At 43.1% G+C, this 22,730-nt stretch overlaps 1 protein-coding gene across 1 annotated transcript in view; it reads left to right on the top strand.

Moving 5' to 3' along the window:
• The first annotated feature begins 4,655 nt into the window (after positions 1–4,655).
• LOC135558381 (metabotropic glycine receptor-like) overlaps positions 4,656–22,730 on the top strand; it is a 123,563-nt gene continuing 105,488 nt past the window's right edge. Inside the window, exons 1-2 of the mRNA XM_064992142.1 lie at positions 4,656–5,527; positions 15,513–15,618. Coding sequence (XP_064848214.1) covers positions 4,656–5,527; positions 15,513–15,618 — 978 coding nt within the window. The remainder of the gene's footprint in view (positions 5,528–15,512; positions 15,619–22,730) is intronic.

The raw sequence follows: 22,730 nt of genomic DNA on the forward strand, positions 1-22,730 counted from the left end.
AAGACATCACAATTCCCCATAATGACATCACAATTCCCCATAATGACATCACAATTCCCCATAATGACATCACAATTCCCCATAATGTCATCACAATTCACCATAATGACATCACAATTCCCCATAATGACATCACAATTCCCCATAATGACATCACAATTCCCCATAATGACATCACAATTCCCCATAATGTCATCACAATTCCCCATAATGTCATCACAATTCCCCATAATGTCATCACAATTCCCCATAATGACATCACAATTCCCCATAATGACATCACAATTCCCCATAATGACATCACAATTCCCCATAATGACATCACAATTCCCCATAATGACATCACAATTCCCCATAATGTCATCACAATTCCCCATAATGACATCACAATTCCCCATAATGACATCACAATTCCCCATAATGTCATCACAATTCCCCATAATGACATCACAATTCCCCATAATGTCATCACAATTCCCCATAATGACTTCACAATTCCCCATAATGACATCACAATTCCCCATAATGACATCACAATTCCCCATAATGTCATCACAATTCCCCATAACGACATCACAATTCCCCATAATGACAAAATGAAAACACATTTTTACAAATGTATTAAAAATAAAAATCTTAAATACCTTATTTACATAAGCAATAAGACCCTTTGCTATGAGACTCAAAATTGAGCTCAAGTAAATCATGTTTCCATTGATCATCCTTGAGATGTTTCTACAACTTGATTGGAGTCCATCTGTGATAAATTCAATTGATTGGACATGATTTGGAAAGGCACACACCTGTCTATATAAGGTCCCACAATTGACCGTGAATGTCAGAGCAAAAACTAAGCCATTACGTTGAAGGAATTGTCCGTAGAGCCCCAAGACGGGATTGTGTCGAGGCACAGATCTGGGGAAGGGTAGCAAAATATTTATGCAGCATTGAAGGTCACCAAGAACACAGTGGCCTCCATCATTCTTAAATGGAAGAAGTTCAGAACCACCAAGACTCTTCCTAGAGCTGGCCGCCTAGCCAAACTGAGCAATCGGGGGAGAAGGGCCTTGTCAGGGAAGTGACCAAGAACCCGATGGTCACTCTGACAGAGCTCTAGAGTTCCCCTGTGGAGATGGGAGAACCTTCCAGAAGGACAACCACCTCTGCAACACCCCACCAATCAGGCCTCTATGGCAGAGTGGCCAGTCGGAAGCTACTACTCTGTAAAAGATACCTGACAGACCATGAGAAACAAGATTCTCTGGTCTGATGAAACCAATATTCAACTCTTTGGCCGGAATGTCAATGTATGGAGGAAACCTGGCACCATCCCTACGGTTAAGCATGGTGGAGGCAGCATCATGCTGTGGGGGTGTTTTTTCAGCGGTAGGGACTGGGAGACGAGTCAGGCTCGAGGCAAAGATGAACGGAGCAATGTACAGAGAGATCCTTGATGAAAACCTGCTCCAGAGCACTCAGGACCTTAGACTAGGATGAAGGTTCACCTTCCAACAGGACAACGATCCTAAGCACACAGCCTAGACAACGCAGGAGTGGCTTCGGGACAAGTCTCTTAATGTCCTTGAGTGGCCAATACAGAGCCCGGACTTGAACCAGAAAGAAAATCTCAGGAGAGACCTGAAAATAGCAGTGCAGCAACGCTCCCCATCCAGCCTAACAGAGCTTGAGAGGATCTGCAGAGAAGAATGGGAGAAACTCCCCAAATACAGGTGTGCCAAGCTTGTAGCGTCATACTCAAGAAGACCCGAGGCTGTAATTGCTGCCGAAGGTGCATCAACAAAATACTGAGTAAAGGGTCTGAATACTTATGTAAATGTTACATTTCCGTTTTTTTTTGTGTTTTTTTAAATAAACTAGCTTTTCTAAAATGCTGATTTTGCTTTGTCATTTTGGGGTTTTGTGTGCAGATGAATGAGAATAAGACTAACGTAACAAAATGTGGAAAAGGTGAAGGGGTCTGAATACTTTGCGAAGGCGCTGTAGATGTGCATCATGTAGATTTGCGTCATATGTGTCGTGCTCAGTATGACGTCTCCTTTGCTGTAAAAGCTGTGCGATGTGTTTACAGCCCTACACCTTATCAATTCGAGGTTTATAATTAAAACAGTGTCTGTCTTTGACACCCAGTGGCTGAGGTGACGGTAATCCTCTCAAATTAAAGAGGATCTCTCTATCTGCATAGCCTCAACATTTTCTTCTCATAAGATCAAGTGATCGGGGCATATTTCCACTACTTATAAGACTGACTTACTTTTAAAACTGATTTTGAAATGGATCATTTTTAAGTGTTTGACTTTGAAAAGTTCAATGACATATTTTAATTACATTCAAACTTTGTTGAAAAAATGACCTTTTGTAGAATACAGGTCAGAGGCAGGTAGCTCCAGTAAGTCCTGTTCTTTCCAATGTTATTTCTATCATAAAAGGGAGTGTCTCTTTAGTCTGCTGGTTTAAAGCTGAGGTTTGTCTTTTTGATTCTTTGACGTCAGCATTGCAAAAGTATGTATTATAATTTATGAACACTGAAAAGATATGAATTGCATACATTATGTAAAGATCTCATCTTCAGAGTTGCTCAGTGTATAATCAGGAGCACCCACTCAATAGAGTGTAGGATTGCCTAACACTGCGTTGTGTAACTCACCCCAAATACTGCAGAACGAGCTGCTGCAATTTATTTCTTCTAAAAAACCAGCCATGTCAAAAGGAACCCTATTCCCTATATAGTTCACCTTTAAAAAATAAATTAAAAATCAACTTTGGGTTAGGGGCGGGTCAAAATAAGTGCACTTTGTAGGGAATAGCGTGCCATTTGGGACGCAACCCAGAGAGTGAAGGTGAAAGCTTTACTAGTAGCGCTGCTGCTGCTGCTGGCAGGAAGGCCCCAGTCGTAAGGCATGTAGAAGATGCACCCGACGGCCATGAAATATTCATCAGGCCATAAGAGGTTGTCGTGCTTACAGGAGAGGAAGATTACACGGAGGGGCATGAGGAGTCTGTATGCACTGGGAAATACTGTCAGTATAGACATGAAATGGATAGATATGATATCACTAGGGTACAGCAATCTGTGATTATAGGAGGATTTGGATAAAGGTGTAGGTGGTGAGAAACGAGGATGCTGACTTGTCATCTGTACTGCAGTCAGCAGCATAGAAATTGAATGTATAGAACAGAAACAAACTGGATATTTTCTTTCGTTTAACAGTAATCTGAAACAATTACTGAACTGATTCATTTTCAGTCCTTTGAAGATTTTTCTTTGCTCTATGCTAATCATAACCAATCACCTTTTATTAGTACATTGTTATGAGTCCAATGGATTACACTATGTTCTCCATTCTATCTATCTGTCTGTCTCGGAGGAGCTGAACCCGGGACCAGTGCATTCGGGGCCAATGCGGTCAATGCGGTCGTAACCTCTGTCACCATGGTAACAGCACGTCACCCCAGGCGGCAGGCTCTCCTGGAACTGGCTCTTGATAAAGCCCACAACACAACGAGGCACAGCTGTATTTAGAAACACAGATAAGCAGGCACACCCGTAGGGTACAGAGAACGCATGACACTATAACATTTCCGTCATCCAGATTGACTTACAGAATTGATCGCATACATTTTCATACTAGCGGCCCGTGGGAATAGAACCTACAACTCTGGTTTTGCATGCGCCATGCTCTACCAAATGAGCTACAGGCTTATGCATTTATTTCATTATTAAAACTGTGGGACATTAGGCTACTGGACAGTTACCATGGAAAATACCCCCCCAAAATAGGGACTATTCCATCACATACAAAAGCCCAATTTAAACCCTGAACGTTTCACTTTAGCAGTCATGCATAAATCCGTGTTCTTTCCCCTCCCCACGCACTACTTTCAGAACCGGACAGCTCCTGGCAGCTCGCGCCACCCATATTATCCCACCTCTCAAAGACGATTGGCAGCAACAGCAGTCACACACGCCTGTCTACGGCTGCATTCACACAGGCAGCCCAAGTCTGACATTTTTTTCACAACTAATTGGTATTTTGACCAATTACATCAGATCTTTTCACAGTAGATCTTTTTCCGAGCTGATCTGATTGGTCAAATGACCAATTAGTGGAAAATAATATCAGAATTGGGCTGCCTGTCTAAACGAAGCCAAAGACACCTCAGGTGCCCTATGCGATATTGGGAGGGATGGGAATTTGAAAGCAATTTGCTCCAGCCTCCCCTCTGTTTTCACTCTAATTCTACAGCCTGCACTAGGAGGGTTGAAACTGGCGGCTTGAGTGTTAACTCGCCCATGTAAAGCGACCACCGGAGCTCACTGCTGCAATAACTAAGCCTGTCTTGGCAGTAAGAGGATTGGTTGACTGTAAAAACATCTGCCTGACGCTTGGTTGCAGAGCGTGAACGGGTGTTGAGGAAGCGTCTCTCTATCACGAGAATGTGAGCAAGTAGCCTACAGCTTTTGATAGTATCGTTTAATGGCACCTTACGCTATTGAATTGGGATGATACTAATTCATCTCCTAGTAGGTGTCCATTAGCCTATCAATTTAGTCACTGCGCGCAAGTGGTTGGTTTCTGTCATGCTCAATGGAGAGCAAACTGATTCTTCACTCTGTCGGTAAAAGCAGTCACGGTATGGCTTTTTTTCTTATTCATCTGCTTCTGCAAATGGGATTCGTTTTCGGATCTAATTATGGGTATGTGGAATGGTCGGATAACGACAAAGACGCTGAAATACGATCGAAGAACCCCATTATGTACAGCACTCAAAATATCAACAAGGAATCGATGCACCATCCAACTTCTTACCCAGGACCCTTCACGGAGCGCACCATTGTGGCGCACAAAATCGAAGAGGACCTGCCTAGGGTGGTAACAGCTTTCCTGCACACGGGAGACTCGTCTGCTCTAGAACAAGTCAACTGTTCTCGGAGGTATGAGTTGAGTAGCCTCCGCGGTGGAACCAATGTGGCCTCACACTATTTTCTCCATAGCGTGCTGGACACCATGGCGCACGCAACCAACTTTCTGAACATGATTTTACAAGCCAACAGGTCAAGAGAGCACAGCCTTCGGAGGGATATTCACTGGTACCACGCACTGGTTCGGAGTATTCTCGAGGGGGACCCCAAAATTCACAGGGCAGTGGTTACATTCCATACTGATGCTCCGACGCCGAGTCCCCATGTTTTCCTTCAAGCGACAAGAACTGAAGGGGGAGTGGTTCTCCAGGACCTTTCCAACTCCGCTCACCACCATCTCAAGAGCAGGAGCCCGGATTCTGAGTGGTTTAACGAGTTCAGGGACCGAAAAAAAACGTACATGCAGAGAAGGGCTTCGAGCCGAGACCCAGTAGCCACTCAAAATGGCTACATTCTGGACAAAAGCCAAATCAAGTGGTCTGCGCCTTACCTGGAATGCGAACATGGGACTTTCGTACCACACTGGCTACTCACCTTGTCTGCAGGGTTCTATGGTCTGAAGACAAATTCCGCGCCCGAGTTCAGGTGAGTAGCCTATAGACTAAGGGACCTGGCTGTGACTCATGACTGTTTGTTTGAAAGGAACACTTTTGGTTTACATTTGACACGTTTATCTAATCAAACATGTGTTTGTAGGCCTGTCTCGGTTGTTGCAGTCCTGACAGTGCGCTTCTCGCGCTTTGAATCAGGAAAAGGGCCCAAATAAATCCCGTCAACACAAACAGTAGAATAAAGCTGCTATCTAATCAAACATGTGTTTGTAGGCCTGTCTCGGTTGTTGCAGTCCTGACAGTGCGCTTCTCGCGCTTTGAATCAGGAAAAGGGCCCAAATAAATCCCGTCAACACAAACAGTAGAATAAAGCTGCTTCGCCACATCAAAGTTGTGTGGTTTACCGTACTGTATTGTGATGTACATACGTGACTTTAGAGCTCTCCTCTATTCGGATGCGTATGGATAGTTTCCACAGACCGAGCTGACTAAACTCAACTCCATTGAGAAGGAAGTTCCTGATGAACTTCACCAACGGAGAAGAGCAGAGACCAGACTTTGTGGTGGAACTCAGCTCTGACTACATCAATTCGCACAAGGTCAATACTTTATTATGAAATGTTTACCTTGTAGGCTACCTATTTTTGTCCTCTGTAGTCTCGTGCCTTTCTTTGTTTGGTGAAATCCATACTTTTTTAATAAACGTTAATTACATAGGTTACAACCACCGACTGTTTGCTCATTGACATTGTAGTTGCTCTGGCAACTCAGCGCTAATGCGCATGGAGCCTACCAACAATGAAAGAGTCGATGGTTGTATTTGCTTAACGTTTTATTAAAAATACTGTCCACGAGTAACCAACACTACTGTCCATCGAAAAAGGCTCATGTCTATTGTATTCACACTGTAGACCTCTACACTTCATTTTTGAGGAATGTGTTTGCTGTAAAAAAAACATTTAAAAAAGTTTTAAAAAACAACCTTTGACTGCATGCTTCAAAAAAGCTGTCTTTGCTGTGTGAGTAGGTCTGTGCATTAGCAAATACAACAAATATGTCACATTTCAAGGTCCAAGTGTGTACAAACATCTATTTAGTCATTAATGAATTATAAAAGACCACTTTGAATTTGAAGTCCACTTTACTCCCACTTAAATGCAAGTGCTGTGTCTACACAATAATTCCAGCATGTTAGTTTGTCCCTGAGCTTTATTCATTTAGGCGAGACTACGTACTGTACATTTAGTTTGTTTTGGTCATGCCTTTAGCATACATGCAAGATCATCTCAAAGCTGTTGCCTGAGCTGATCCAAAAACAATTCCCAAGCCCATATCACTAAGCCAGGAGCTCTATTATGGAGTGCTGCAGGTACAGCAACATTTAGTTCTAAACAGGCACCACAACTGACTACTAATTCACTTCACCAACTAAGCTGATTTATGAATATCAGTGATTGGCTAAATTGCACATACCTGCTCTCCCAGGTATTCCATGTCCATGGTTACCTACCTTTTGCTTTAGACTCTTGTTGAAACCTCTTAACCGATCTGATCTTCCATGGTGCTTGATCACACTTACCCAGTCAAGTTTAGATCTGCTACGGAAGGGGATCAAACAGAGGCCCATCTGTAGGGTCCATGGTTACCTACCTTTTGCTTTAGACTCTTGTTGAAACCTCTTAACCGATCTGATCTTCCATGGTGCTTGATCACACTTACCCAGTCAAGTTTAGATCTGCTACGGAAGGGGATCAAACAGAGGCCCATCTGTAGGGTCCATGGTTACCTACCTTTTGCTTTAGACTCTTGTTGAAACCTCTTAACCGATCTGATCTTCCATGGTGCTTGATCACACTTACCCAGTCAAGTTTAGATCTGCTACGGAAGGGGATCAAACAGAGGCCCATCTGTAGGGTCCATGGTTACCTACCTTTTGCTTTAGACTCTTGTTGAAACCTCTTAACCGATCTGATCTTCCATGGTGCTTGATCACACTTACCCAGTCAAGTTTAGATCTGCTACGGAAGGGGATCAAACAGAGGCCCATCTGTAGGTCATCGGATTAGGGTTCAGTCTGAAAATACAAAAAGACCCCTGCTGTTGCAGACAGCTAATGTACGCTTCCGGCTTAGCAAAAAAAAATCAAGGCTATCAACCCTTCTTTTCTACTTGCGTTAGGAATTTGAGGTGTGTATTTCTGTAATAGCTGTAATTCAGTGCTTATCTGTAAAACAGATCTTGGTCTCAGTATGACTCTCTAATAAAACCAAGGTTCAATCACAAATAATCTAATCCACGTCATGCACAGAGGGAAGCATTATCGACCTTGGAGCTGCTTTTGAAGACATCGGATTTCAAGCCCAATATACTTTATTTTGTAAAGTTCACTTTGCTCTCTGACACCCGTTTTATGAGGACATTGGTATTAAAAGCCATCAGTGAGATGACCTTTAATTGGCTGCAAAATGAACTGCTTCCACTGGTTTTTAAAGAGCTGGCTCCTGTTCAGAATTACAGAATGTCCCGAGGGCGCATTAAAACTCATTTGACATTCCCACAAATGGATGTGGCATCGTCGTCTAATGATTAGCAGCAGCATGACTTTTAGAATAGGCCTGTGGATTCAGTTTCACAATTATAGTTCAGACGTGTCAAAGATCTAAGAGAATCCCTCTGCACGGTCTCGTCTCTTCCTTTTTAGGAGAGTTTGTAGGCCAAATCTTTGAATGTACATCCCAAGCAATCTATTCACCCCAAGGATTAAATAAATCAATACAGACCCCTTTTTGTAAACCTAATCAAAATGTAAATGATTCCAGTGTGATTTTGAGGAGGATATGCAGAATGAGAGCAATGGCTTTGAGGCCATTATCATAAACAGTCTGGTAAGCCTGTGACATATTGGTTGAGAGATCATCTTGTATAATGGCTGTTTGGTAATGGATTTGTTTGAATAAGATAATACCATTGATGATAAAATGGTAGCAATACATGGTTATAACATCTACCGAAAATACAGAGATGCCAAAGGAGGTGGTGTTGCGGTCTATATTTAGAACCACATTCCTGTAAAGCTTAGAGACGATCTAATGTTAAATACTGTTGCGGTAATATGGCTACAGGTTCATCTGCCTCACCTAAAGCCCATTCTGGTGGGAAGCTGCTATAGACCACCAAGTGCTAACAGTCAGTATCTGGATAATGTGTATAAAATGCTTGATAATGTATGTGATATCAACAGAGAAGCATATTTTCTGGGTGATTAAAATATTGACTGGCTATCATCAAGCTGCCCACTCAGGAAAAAAAACGTCAAATTGTAACCAGTGCCTGCAACTTGGATCAGGTTGTCAGTCAACCTACCAGGGTAGTTACAAACAGCAAAGGAATTAAATCATCAACATGTATTGATCACAATTTTACTAACGCTGAAGATATTTGGGAGAACTTGCACAATTGGTGGCTGACTAAATACTTTTTTGCCCCACTGTATATATTTTTAAACCTGCATATTTAGCTAAAATAAATCCAGGTTAGCAGGCAATATTAATCAGGTGAAACGCAGAGTCAGGGTATATGCAGCAGTTTGGGCCGCCAGGCTTGTTGTCAACTAATTTTCCATAATTTTATGTAATTATGACATTACATTGAAGGTTGTACAATGTAATAGGAATATTTAGACTTAGGGATGCCACCCGTTAGATAAAATACGGAACCGTTCCGTATTTCACTGAAATAATAAATGTTTTGTTTTCAAAATGATAGTTTCTGGATTCGACCATTTTAATGACCAAAGGCTCGTATTTCTGTGTGTTATTATGTTATAATTAAGTCTATGATTTGATATTTGATAGACTAGTCTGACTGAGCGATGGTATGCAGCAGCAGGCTCGTAAGCATTCATTCAAACAGCACTTTCGTACATTTTGCCAGCAGCTCTTTGCTGTGCTTCAAGCATTGCGCTGTTTATGACTTCAAGCCCATCAACTCCCGAGATTAGGCTGGTGTAACCGATGTGAAATATCTAGCTAGTTAGCGTGGTGCACGCTAAAAGCGTTTCAAACATCACTCGCTCTGGGACTTGGAGTAGTTATTCCCCTTGCTCTGCAAGGGCAGGGGCTTTTGTGGAGCGATGGGTAACGATGCTTTGAGTGTGGCTGTTGTCGGATGTGTTCCTGGTTCGAGCCCAGGTAGGGGCAAGGAGAGGGACGGAAGATATACTGTTACACTGGCAATACTAAAGTGCCTATAGGAACAGCCAATAGTCAAAGGTATATGAAATACAAATGGTATAGAGAGAAATACAACCTAAAACTTCTTACCTTGGAATATTAAAGTCTCATGTTAAAAGGAAGCACCAGCTTTCATATGTTCTCATGTTCTGAGCAAGGAACTTAAACATTAGCAGTTTTTACATGGCACACATTGCACTTTTACTTTCTTCTCCAACACTGTGTTTTTGCATTATTTAAACCAAATTGAACGTTTCAGTATTTATTTGAGGTTAAATTGATTTTTATTGATGTATTATATTACGTTAAAATAAGTGTTCATTTAGTATTGTTGTAATTGGCATTATTACAAATACATTTTTTTTTAAACGGCCAATTAATCGGTAGCGGCTTTTTTGGTCCTCCAATAATCGGTATCGGCGTTGAAAAATCATAATCGGTTGACCTCTACTAACAATGACAAGCCACCAGGGTCTGACAATCTAGATGGAAAATTACTGAGGATAATAGCAGACGATATTGTCACTCCTATTTGCCACATCTTCAATGTAAGCCTACTAGAAAGTGTGTGCCCTCAGGCCTGGAGGGAAGCTAAAGTCATTATGCTACCCAAGAATAGTAAAGACCCCTTTACTGACTCAAATAGCCAACCAATCAGCCTGTAACCAACCCTTAGTAAACTTCTGGAAAAAATAGTGTTTGACCAGATACAATGCTATTTTACACTACAAAAATTGACAACAGAATTTCAGCATTCTTATAGGGAAGGATAATCAACAGGGAAGGATAGGGAAGGATAATCAACAAGCACAGCATTATCATTATCATTAGCATTATCGATCATAGTCTGCTGCTGGAAAAAATGTATGTGTTATGGCTTTACACCCCCTGCTATAATGTGGATAAAGAGTTACCTGTCTAACAGAACACAGAGGGTGTTCTAGAATGTGTTATGGCTTTACACCCCCTGCTATAATGTGGATAAAGAGTTACTTGTCTAACAGAACACAGAGGGTGTTCTTTAATGGAAGCCTCTCAAATATAATCCAGTTAGAATCAGGAATTCCCCAGGGTAGCTGTTTTAGTCCCCTTGATTTTTTACAATTTTACTTACGACATGCCACTGACTGAGTAAAGCCAGTGTGTCTATGTATGTGGATGACTCAACACTATACACGTCAGCTACTACAGCGACTGAAATGACTGCAACACTCAACAAAGAGCTGCAGTTTGTTTCAGAGTGGGTGGCAAGGAATAAGTTAGTCCTAAATATTTATAGAACTAAAAGCATTGTATTTGAAACAAAACACTCACTAAACCCTAAACCTCAACTAAATCTTGTACTAAATAATGTGGAAATTGAGCAAGTTGAGATGACTAAACTGCTTAGAGTAACCCTGGATTGTAAACTGTCCTGGTCAAAACATATTGATGCAATAGTAGCTAAGATGAGGAGAAGTCTGTTTATAATAAAGCGATGCTCTGCCTTCACAACACCATCAACAAGGCAGGTCCTACAGGCCCTAGTTTTGACGCACATTGAATACTGTTCAGTTGTGTGGTCAGGTGTCACAAGAAAAGGACTTAGGAAAATTGCAATTGGCTCAGAACAGGGCAGCATGGCTGGCCCTTAGATGAACACAGAGAGCTAATATTAATAATATGCATGTCAATCTCTCCTGGCTGAAAGAGGAGGAGAGATTGACTTCATTACTACTTCTATTTATGAGAGGTATTGACATGTTGAGGGCACACAGTGTGTTGTGAAATCTGTGGAATGTATTGTAATGTTTTAAAATTGTATAAACTGACTTAATTTTGCTGGACCCCTAATAAATACAAATACAATGGTTAAGCTATTACGTTATGGCTGTATGGTTTTGTTTTGAGCTGAGTGACTTCAAAATAAAAGCCTTTCTCCTGCTTGGTGGTTACCCCGTGTTCCTGGATCCTCACATTCCCACACACATTTAGTCTCACCTTCCATTCCTTCTTCCTTCCCTTACACACACACACACTAACATAGAGAGAGATTATTTAGCTCATCAACACGTTCTCTTCTCGCTCCTGGGAGAAGATGGCATGAGGCTCAGCCTTTTCTCTTCATTGGTGTTTATTTCAGGCACATGCAGCTAATGTTGTTAGGCTCCTCTCGAGAAGCAGCCCTGGGCCTGGGCATTATGAGAGAGGGAGAGAGAGTGATGGGGAGTGGGGCAGGCAGCCAGACAGACCGACCGACTGTGTGAAAGTGGGAGATAGTGTTTCATCATGTAAGAAAGAGTGAAAGGTTGCCAGACACAGAAAACACAGAGATCACGAGGATTAATGGCAAACTGAAACACAGAGATCAGGAGGATTCATGACAAACTGAAACACAGAGATCAGGAGGATTCATGACAAACTGAAACACAGAGATCAGGAGGATTCATGACAAACTGAAACACAGAGATCAGGAGGATTCATGACAAACTGAAACACAGAGATCAGGAGGATTCATGACAAACTGAAACACAGAGATCAGGAGGATTCATGACAAACTGAAACACAGAGATCAGGAGGATTCATGACAAACTGAAACACAGAGATCAGGAGGATTCATGACAAACTGAAACACAGAGATCAGGAGGATTCATGACAAACTGAAACACAGAGATCAGGAGGATTCATGTCAAACTGAAAAAAAGTAAAGAAATAAAGAGCGAGAAAAGGGAATATAAAGATGGACACTAACAGACAGACTGAATAAAGAGAGAGACTGACCAGGGGCCCATGGGTAGATACTGACAGACAGACTGAATAAAGAGAGAGACTGACCTGGGGCCCATGGGTAGATACTGACAGACAGACTGGATAAAGAGAGAGACTGACCAGGGGCCCATGGGTAGATACTGACAGACAGACTGAATAAAGAGAGAGACTGACCTGGGGCCCATGGGTAGATACTGACAGACAGACTGAATAAAGAGAGAGACTGACCAGGGGCCCATGGGCAGATACTGACAGACAGACTGAATAAAGAGAGAGACTGACCAGGGGCCCATGGGTAGATACTGACAGACAGCCTGAATAAAGAGAGAGACTGACCTGGGGCCCATGGGTAGATACTGACAGACAGACTGAATAAAGAGAGAGACTGACCAGGGGCCCATGGGTAGATAATGACAGACAGACTGAATAAAGAGAGAGACTGACCTGGGGCCCATGGGTAGATACTGACAGACAGACTGAATAAAGAGAGAGACTGACCAGGGGCCCATGGGTAGATACTGACAGACAGACTGAATAAAGAGAGAGACTGACCAGGGGCCCATGGGTAGATACTGACAGACAGACTGAATAAAAGAGAGACTGACCTGGGGCCCATGGGTAGATACTGACAGACAGACTGAATAAAGAGAGAGACTGACCTGGGGCCCATGGGTAGATACTGACAGACAGACTGAATAAAGAGAGAGACTGACCTGGGGCCCATGGGTAGATACTGACAGACAGACTGAATAAAGAGAGAGACTGACCTGGGGCCCATGGGTAGAGAACACCTGATGTCAGCCAAGGACATAGGTCTACATACTGATACATTAGTAGACAAGGGATTTCAGCTTTGTTCGCTTGTCTGGCATTCAGTTTTACTATCGTTGCATTCCTGGGACCATGTTCATTAAATGTAGTAGTGAACTGTACAGATTTAGGACCCGCCAGTCCAACTATCCAGCTGTCTGAATGCCAACTGTGGATATGTGAAAGGTTCTTTGGATGCAAGCCATTGCAGTAGCCTAAAGCAGGGGTTCCCAATTTTTTTTACTCGAGGGCCCCCCTTCCAGCATTGAGGAACACCCCCTCCCTACGCATGCGTCACATCTATTTCTATAGGCACAAGCACTGTTCATGACACAAACTGTTCACATCCCTCTTATTGGGGGAGAGAATGTTGCTGTTTTAAAGCAAATTTTCTTGCAATTCTGTAAAAAAAAAATCATGTGATATTTAAGTGACAAAAAATAAACCAATGCAGTAGCCTAATGAACCAATGTAGTAGCCTAATGAACCAATGCAGTAGCCTAATGAACCAATGCAGTAGCCAATGAACCAATGCAGTAGCCTAATGAACCAATGCAGTAGCCTAATGAACCAATGTAGTAGCCTAATGAACCAATGCAGTAGCCTAATGAACCAATGCAGTAGCCTAATGAACCAATGCAGTAGCCAATGAACCAATGCAGTAGCCTAATGAACCAATGTAGTAGCCTAATGAACCAATGCAGTAGCCTAATGAACCAATGTAGTAGCCTAATGAACCAATGCAGTAGCCTAATGAACCAATGCAGTAGCCTAATGAACCAATGTAGTAGCCTAATGAACCAATGCAGTAGCCTAATGAACCAATGTAGTAGCCTAATGAACCAATGCCGTAGCCTAATGAACCAATGCAGTAGCCTAATGAACCAATGTAGTAGCCTAATGAACCAATGCAGTAGCCTAATGAACCAATGCCGTAGCCTAATGAACCAATGTAGTAGCCTATGAACCAATGCCGTAGCCTAATGAACCAATGCCGTAGCCTAATGAACCAATGTAGTAGCCTAATGAACCAATGCAGTAGCCTAATGAACCAATGCAGTAGCCAATGAACCAATGCAGTAGCCTATGAACCAATGCCGTAGCCTAATGAACCAATGCAGTAGCCTAATGAACCAATGCAGTAGCCTAATGAACCAATGCAGTAGCCAATGAACCAATGCAGTAGCCTAATGAACCAATGCAGTAGCATAATGAACCAATGCAGTAGCCCAATGAACCAATGCAGTAGCCCAATGAACCAATGCCGTATCCTAATGAATGCAGGAGCCTAATGAACCAATGTAGTAGCCCAATGAACCAATGCAGTAGCCCAATGAACCAATGCCGTATCCTAATGAATGCAGGAGCCTAATGAACCAATGCAGTAGCCCAATGAACCAATGCAGTAGCCTAATGAACCAATGCAGTAGCCTCATGAACCAATGCAGTAGCCTAATGAATCAATGCAGTAGCCTCATGAACCAATGCAGTAGCCTCATGAACCAATGCAGTAGCCTAATGAATCAATGCAGTAGCCCAATGAACCAATGTAGTAGCCTAATGAACCACGTGCCAGTGGAAGTGTGTGCATGTGTACACTGCAGTATACTCTCCCAGAGGTAAACAGCATCAAGCAGCCTTTGGTCTATTGATTTACTGTAAGCGGATAAGCTATTCATGTTTTGGATACAGTTAACATGATGTTCAGAGCTAGATTCAACATGATTCAATTGGGATATTTAGGCTTGGCTGCTTCTCTCATCAGGGCACATGAAAAAAAATGAATAAAAAATTGATTCAACATAGCATGAACATATTAACGTTATACACAGGACATTGTTTTGTTTTTTCAATTGACATTAAATTGGAAGATATACTCTCATTGAGTGGCATTTGATGCTCATACTAGTTTTTGCCTGGATAATAGTTAATCTGTAGGAATTGGATCAAAGTGAGACCCTGTTATGATGAGGTCACAATGGAACCTCTGCCCTTCTTTCATTCTCTATCTGACACTAAAAGAGACGTCTGAGTTGAAGCTAACTGCTCTCTCTCCACCCTCTCTCTTTCTCTCTAACCTCTCTCTCTCCTCTCGCCACCCTCTGATCTCTCTCCCTAACCTTTCTCTCTCTGACCTCTCGCCACCCTCTCTCTGATCTCTCTCTGATGTCTCTCCCTCTCTCTCTCCACCCACCCACTCTCTCTCTCTCTCTGTCTTTCCTATTACAGGGGTGTGGTTCGAGTGGACATCAACCTCCAGGATGTGGACATTGACCAGTGCTCCAGCAGTGGATGGTTTGCTGGAACTCACCGCTGTAATCTGACCAGCATGGATGTGAGTCTACTTCTCTGATCCTTAAGTTAGTCCATTAATCTGTCCAACTTTCCATCTATCCATCTATTTCTCCATCCATCTGTACAAAACAATCATGCAGGACATAAAGCCCTTAGTAAGAATGCAGAACATAAAGCCCTTAGTAAGTATGCAGGACATAAAGCCCTTAGTAAGAATGCAGGACATAAAGCCCTTAGTAAGAATGCAGAACATAAAGCCCTTAGTAAGAATGCAGGACATAAAGCCCTTAGTAAGAATGCAGGACATATAGCCCTTAGTAAGAATGCAGAATATAAAGCCCTTAGTAAGAATGCAGGACATAAAGCCCTTAGTAAGAATGCAGAACATAAAGCCCTTAGTAAGAATGCAGAACATAAAGCCCTTAGTAAGTATGCAGGACATAAAGCCCTTAGTAAGAATGCAGAACATAAAGCCCTTAGTAAGAATGCAGGACATAAAGCCCTTAGTAAGAATGCAGGACATATAGCCCTTAGTAAGAATGCAGAATATAAAGCCCTTAGTAAGAATGCAGGACATAAAGCCCTTAGTAAGAATGCAGAACATAAAGCCCTTAGTAAGAATGCAGGACATAAAGCCCTTAGTAAGAATGCAGGACATATAGCCCTTAGTAAGAATGCAGAATATAAAGCCCTTAGTAAGAATGCAGGACATAAAGCCCTTAGTAAGAATGCAGAACATAAAGCCCTTAGTAAGAATGCAGGACATAAAGCCCTTAGTAAGAATGCAGGACATATAGCCCTTAGTAAGAATGCAGAATATAAAGCCCTTAGTAAGAATGCAGGACATAAAGCCCTTAGTAAGAATGCAGAACATAAAGCCCTTAGTAAGAATGCAGGACATAAAGCCCTTAGTAAGAATGCAGGACATATAGCCCTTAGTAAGAATGCAGAATATAAAGCCCTTAGTAAGAATGCAGGACATAAAGCCCTTAGTAAGAATGCAGAACATAAAGCCCTTAGTAAGAATGCAGGACATAAAGCCCTTAGTAAGAATGCAGAACATAAAGCCCTTAGTAAGAATGCAGGACATAAAGGCCTTAGTAAGAATGCAGGACATAAAGCCCTTAGTAAGAATGCAGGACATAAAGCCCTTAGTAAGAATGCAGGACATAGCTTCTTTGCAAGCAATATGTATGTCCCTCTGAATGTTATTGCTAATGCATATAAAATCTCAGAGTACTTGGCAAGATAACACACAGCCAAGATGTGTACCGCTACTGGGAGAATCAAAGAAACCTGTCCTGCTCTTAATAATAATGCTCCCCAAACGGAATCTATTGTCTCTTTGTGAAGTTAACGGATGACATGTGGTTTGTCTCCATGTAGACAGTAAATCACTCTGGTGGAGCAGAGGGCGGGTTTCATCTTTGTTCTTATGTAAAGAATAGCAAGATTAACAGAATTCTGTAGCAATATTTGCATTGAATATGGGATGCTGCAAATAATAGACCATTGCTTGAAGGTGCGTGTTGTCCACAGCTTTATACGGTGTAACATACTCTGCAAGTGGAACAGGGAGGTTTTAACCAGTGTTTCTAGTGACTGGCACCGGGGGGGACGGGGGGGGACGTCATATTTGATCACCCTCAAAGTGCAGGAGTTTTTGATGACGTGAAGTGTGTGTGTACTGTGTTTGAAGTGTGTGTCAAATATGTGTTATGTGTAAATGAAGCAAAATTCAGTGGTGGGGTCGGGCTTGTTGATCAGGCTCGTTGTTCAGGCTTGTTGTTCAGGCTTGTTGTTCAGGCTTGTTGTTCAGGCTTGCTGTTCAGGCTTGTTGTTCAGGCTTGTTGTTCAGGCTTGTTGATCAGGCTCGTTGTTCAGGCTTGTTGTTCAGGCTTGTTGATCAGGCTTGTTGTTCAGGCTTGTTGTTCAGGCTTGTTGATCAGGCTTGCTGTTCAGGCTTGTTGTTCAGGTTTGTTGATCACTGTTCAGGCTTGTTGTTCAGGCTTGTTGTTCAGGCTTGTTGTTCAGGCTTGTTGTTCAGGCTTGTGATCAGGCTTGTTGTTCAGGCTTGTTAATCAGGCTTGCTGTTCAGGCTTGCTGTTCAGGCTTGTTGTTCAGGCTTGTTGATCAGGCTTGTTGTTTAGGCTTGCTGTTCAGGCTTGTTGTTCAGGCTTGTTGATCAGGCTTGTTGTTCAGGCTTGTTGATCAGGCTCGTTGTTCAGGCTCGTTGTTCAGGCTTGCTGTTCAGGCTTGTTGTTCAGGCTTGTTGTTCAGGCTTGTTGTTCAGGCTTGTTGATCAGGCTTGTTGTTCAGGCTTGTTGTTCAGGCTTGTTGTTCAGGCTTGTTGATCAGGCTTGTTGTTCAGGCTTGTTGATCAGGCTTGTTGTTCAGGCTTGTTGTTCAGGCTTGTTGTTCAGGCTTGTTGATCAGGCTTGTTGTTCAGGCTTGCTGTTCACTGTCCAGGCTTGTTGATCAGGCTTGCTGTTCAGGCTTGTTGTTCAGGCTTGTTGATCGGGCTTGTTGTTCAGGCTTGTTGATCAGGCTTGTTGTTCAGGCTTGTTGTTCAGGCTTGTTGATCAGGCTTGTTGATCAGGCTTGTTGATCGGGCTTGTTGATCAGGCTTGTTGTTCAGGCTTGCGTGGCATGGCCTTGGCTAAATTATATATTATAAATGCAGTGTAATGGATTGCAGCAAGAACACTGAATTATTGACCATACTCGTTGTTTGGTTGCTCCCCCTCCTAGGCGTTTCCTTCTTCTGGGAGTCCTACTGAAGGAACATACCAAGGTTCCATGTATCCCTGTTCTGCTGAAGGAACATACCAAGGTTCCATGTATCCCTGTTCTACTGAAGGAACATACCAAGGTTCCATGTATCCCTGTCCTACTGAAGGAACATACCAAGGTTCCATGTATCCCTGCCCTACTGAAGGAACATACCAAGGTTCCATGTATCCCTGTCCTACTGAAGGAACATACCAAGGTTCCATGTATCCCTGTCCTACTGAAGGAACATACCAAGGTTCCATGTATCCCTGTCCTACTGAAGGAACATACCAAGGTTCCATGTATCCCTGTCCTACTGAAGGAACATACCAAGGTTCCATGTATCCCTGCCCTACTGAAGGAACATACCAAGGTTCCATGTATCCCTGTTTTACTGAAGGAACATACCAAGGTTCCATGTATCCCTGTTCTACTGAAGGAACATACCAAGGTTCCATGTATCCCTGTTTTACTGAAGGAACATACCAAGGTTCCATGTATCCCTGTTCTACTGAAGGAACATACCAAGGTTCCATGTATCCCAGTAACCTGCCAGGATGTGTTATATTGTTAGATTATCATTTGTTCTGAGAGCTAAATTGTGTGTAATAAAGGTGAGTGTGTGAGTGTGTGAGCAATTCTAGTCTTGTCATGTCAGATGAGTTGGACAAAAACACTGTGACAGGGGTTGATATTTTTAAACAACATTTCAGAGCACATTGGACTTTGTCCTCCATTGACTTTGGATCTGCTGTGTTTTAGCTTAACATCAGCCAGTGAGTGGACGTCATCTCCTATCAGTCTCCTCTCTGTCCCAACAGAGATGTTAACGATGTTAACTGACAGAAGCTTGAATAAGGGTAGGGACCAGGGGGTCAAGCACTGAGTTTCCTACTACTCACCAATAGAATCCAAACATTAACTTATGCCCATCAGGAAAGCAATTTTATGAACGTAACTATTCATCAACTCCTGAATAAACAAATAAATACATCAGTAAATAAATCATTCATGCATCAGTATTTCTAATTATGCTTTTTGGGGGGTTAATGACATACATTTTAGTTAAATTAATACGATAGTCAAGTTTGGGGGTTGCTTTCATGTTGTTAGTTGGGAGTTGAGTCTTACTGGCTCGTGCACTCTGTGGAGGAGCACTGATGGATTTGACAAGTCATGATGTATCAGCATCCACCATCTGCCCTTGCAAATCCCTGTGGTCTGTGGTACCCTGTGGTCACACATAGCCTTTAGTCCCCATACCCTGTGGTCACACATAGCCTTTAGTCCCCATACACTGTGGTCACACATAGCCTTTAGTCCCCATACCCTGTGGTCACACATAGCCTCTAGTCCCAGGTAGCCTCTAGTCCCAGATACCCTGCGGTCCCAGATAGCCTTTAGTCCCAGGTAGCCTCTAGTCCCAGATACCCTGCGGTCCCAGATAGCCTTTAGTCCCAGGTAGCCTCTAGTCCCAGATACCCTGCGGTCCCAGATAGGCTTTAGTCCCCATACCCTGTGGTCACACATAGCCTTTATCCGTGCTTCTACACCTGCATTGCTTGTTGTTTGGGGTTTTATGCTGGGTTTCTGTACAGCACTTTGAGATATCAGCTGATGTAAGCTTTATAAATACATTTGATTTGATTTATTCCCAGATAGCCTTTAGTCCCAGGTAGCCTCTAGTCCCAGATACCCTGCGGCCCCAGATAGCCTTTAGTCCCAGGTAGCCTCTAGTCCCAGATACCCTGCGGTCCCAGATAGCCTTTAGTCCCAGGTAGCCTCTAGTCCCAGATACCCTGCGGTCCCAGATAGGCTTTAGTCCCAGGTAGCCTCTAGTCCCAGATACCCTGCGGTCCCAGATAGACTTTAGTCCCAGGTAGCCTCTAGTCCCAGATACCCTGCGGTCCCAGATAGACTTTAGTCCCAGGTAGCCTCTAGTCCCAGATACCCTGCGGTCCCAGATAGCCTTTAGTCCCAGGTAGCCTCTAGTCCCAGATACCCTGCGGTCCCAGATAGCCTTTAGTCCCAGGTAGCCTCTAGTCCCAGATACCCTGCGGTCCCAGATAGCCTTTAGTCCCAGGTAGCCTCTAGTCCCAGATACCCTGCGGTCCCAGATAGGCTTTAGTCCCAGGTAGCCTCTAGTCCCAGATACCCTGCGGTCCCAGGTAGCCTTTAGTCCCACATAGTCTCTAGTCCCAGATACCCTGCGGTCCCAGATAGGCTTTAGTCCCAGATACCCTGTGGTCCCACATAGCCTTTAGTCCCACATAGCCTTTAGTCCCACATAGCCTTTAGTCCCACATAGCCTTTAGTCCCACGTCGCCTTTAGTCCCACATATCCTTTAGTCCCACATAGCCTTTAGTCCCACATAGCCTCTAGTCCCAGATACCCTGCGGTCCCAGATAGGCTTTAGTCCCAGATACCCTGTGGTCCCACATAGCCTTTAGTCCCACATAGCCTTTAGTCCCACATAGCCTTTAGTCCCACATAGCCTTTAGTCCCACGTAGCCTTTAGTCCCACGTAGTCTTTAGTCCCACATAGCCTTTAGTCCCACATAGCCTTTAGTCCCACATAGCCTTTAGTCCCAGTTAGCCTTTAGTCCCACGTAGCCTTTAGTCCCACATAGCCTTTAGTCCAACATAGCCTTTAGTCCCAGGTAGCCTTTAGTCCCACATAGCCTTTAGTCCCAGATAGCCTTTAGTCCCACATAGCCTTTAGTCCCAGATAGCTGGCTGCACAATATCCTGTGCAGATTGACTCTACCAATCATATCATGCTTCTTTAAGACTTGATCTATAACTCTTCCTCAAGTTAAGTTGAGGGACCGACTGCTGCATCCCCTTTACCAATTCCCTTGCTCTGTATATTTGGATCGATCGATCAATAAACCAATCAATCAATCAATCAATCAATCAATCAATCAATCAATCAATTAATCAAATGTAGTTAGCATTTTTTATAGATAGCTACATGTCACAAAGTGGACATACAGTATAGACACAAAGTGGACATATGAGGAACACACATGCATAGCTACACATCACAGTAAATTGGCACCGGCAAACCATTTGTCAAGCACAGACTTTCCCTTTGTGGAGCACTGAAAAAGACCCATAACTATTCTGAATGCTCTGCCTCCTTCTCTTTGAAGTACATTGATGAGTCACAACAGCGCTTGTCTTCAGTGGGCTGGAATCCATGGTTACAGCGCTCCAGGTGATTGTCATCTCACATCGAGTCAAGTCTTAATCATGCCCGCTGATCTCTTATGAGCTCCTTTTGAAAGAGGGAACAGTCATTATAGTAGCGATCGATATGGAGCCGTATGAATCAGTCAGGTACCTGTAATTATAAGTCACATTAGTGTTTCCCTTGGCATTGTTTTGGAACCCTACAACAGGGCCTTGGTGTTGGCACCCTACCACAAGGTCTTGCTATTGGCACCTTACAACAAGGCCTTGGTGTTGGCACCCTACAACACGGCCTTGCTATTGGCACCTTACAACAAGGCCTTGCAGTTGGCTCCCTACCACAAGGCCTTGCTGTTGGCACCTTACAACAAGGCCTTTGTGTTGGCACCCTACAACAGGGCCTTGCTGTTGGCACCTTACAACACGGCCTTGCTGTTGGCACCTAACAACAAGGCCTTGCTGTTGGCACCTTACAACAAGGCCTTGCTGTTGGCACCTTACAACAAGGCCTTGCTGTTGGCACCTTACAACACGGCCTTGCTGTTGGCACCTTACAACAAGGCCTTGCTGTTGGCACCTTACAACAAGGCCTTGGTGTTGGCACACTACAACAGGGCCTTGCTGTTGGCACTGTCGTGTCTTTACTATCATTAACTGAAGACTGATAGTTTTTATCAAAGATTCTCTGTAATTAGGATTACGCGATTAGACTGATTAATCATGTAACCGTAATTACTAGGAAGTCGGGGCACCAAGGATCATTCCAAACTTCGTAAATTGTTGGTTATCTGCACGAACCCAGTCTTCACTGTGAGTCATCCATAAATCAATTGTCTTAAATCATTTATTTATTACTAACTAAGTAATTCACAGAAATGCATAAACAAACAAACAAACAAGGTAAATGTGGTTACATGAAATGATAGGAGAATGTGCCCTAGTGGGCTGAACCAGCATGGTCGGCTTATTAGACAAAAGGGGAAGTGGGGGTCGACAAGAAGTCACTACAAAGTGATAATTATAACAATTGAAACGCTAATCCTTTGCACATGAACGCTCACTCATTTGGGAACAATTGCAATCAATATATATATATATATATATATATATATATATATATTTACGCTCAGTGTGTCGTCTTGATCGCTGGTGAAAAGTTCATTTCTTTTGTAGAATTGTCCGTC

The sequence above is a fragment of the Oncorhynchus masou genome, chromosome 17 (assembly GCF_036934945.1).
Source record: "Oncorhynchus masou masou isolate Uvic2021 chromosome 17, UVic_Omas_1.1, whole genome shotgun sequence".
NCBI classification, from domain to species: domain Eukaryota; kingdom Metazoa; phylum Chordata; class Actinopteri; order Salmoniformes; family Salmonidae; genus Oncorhynchus; species Oncorhynchus masou.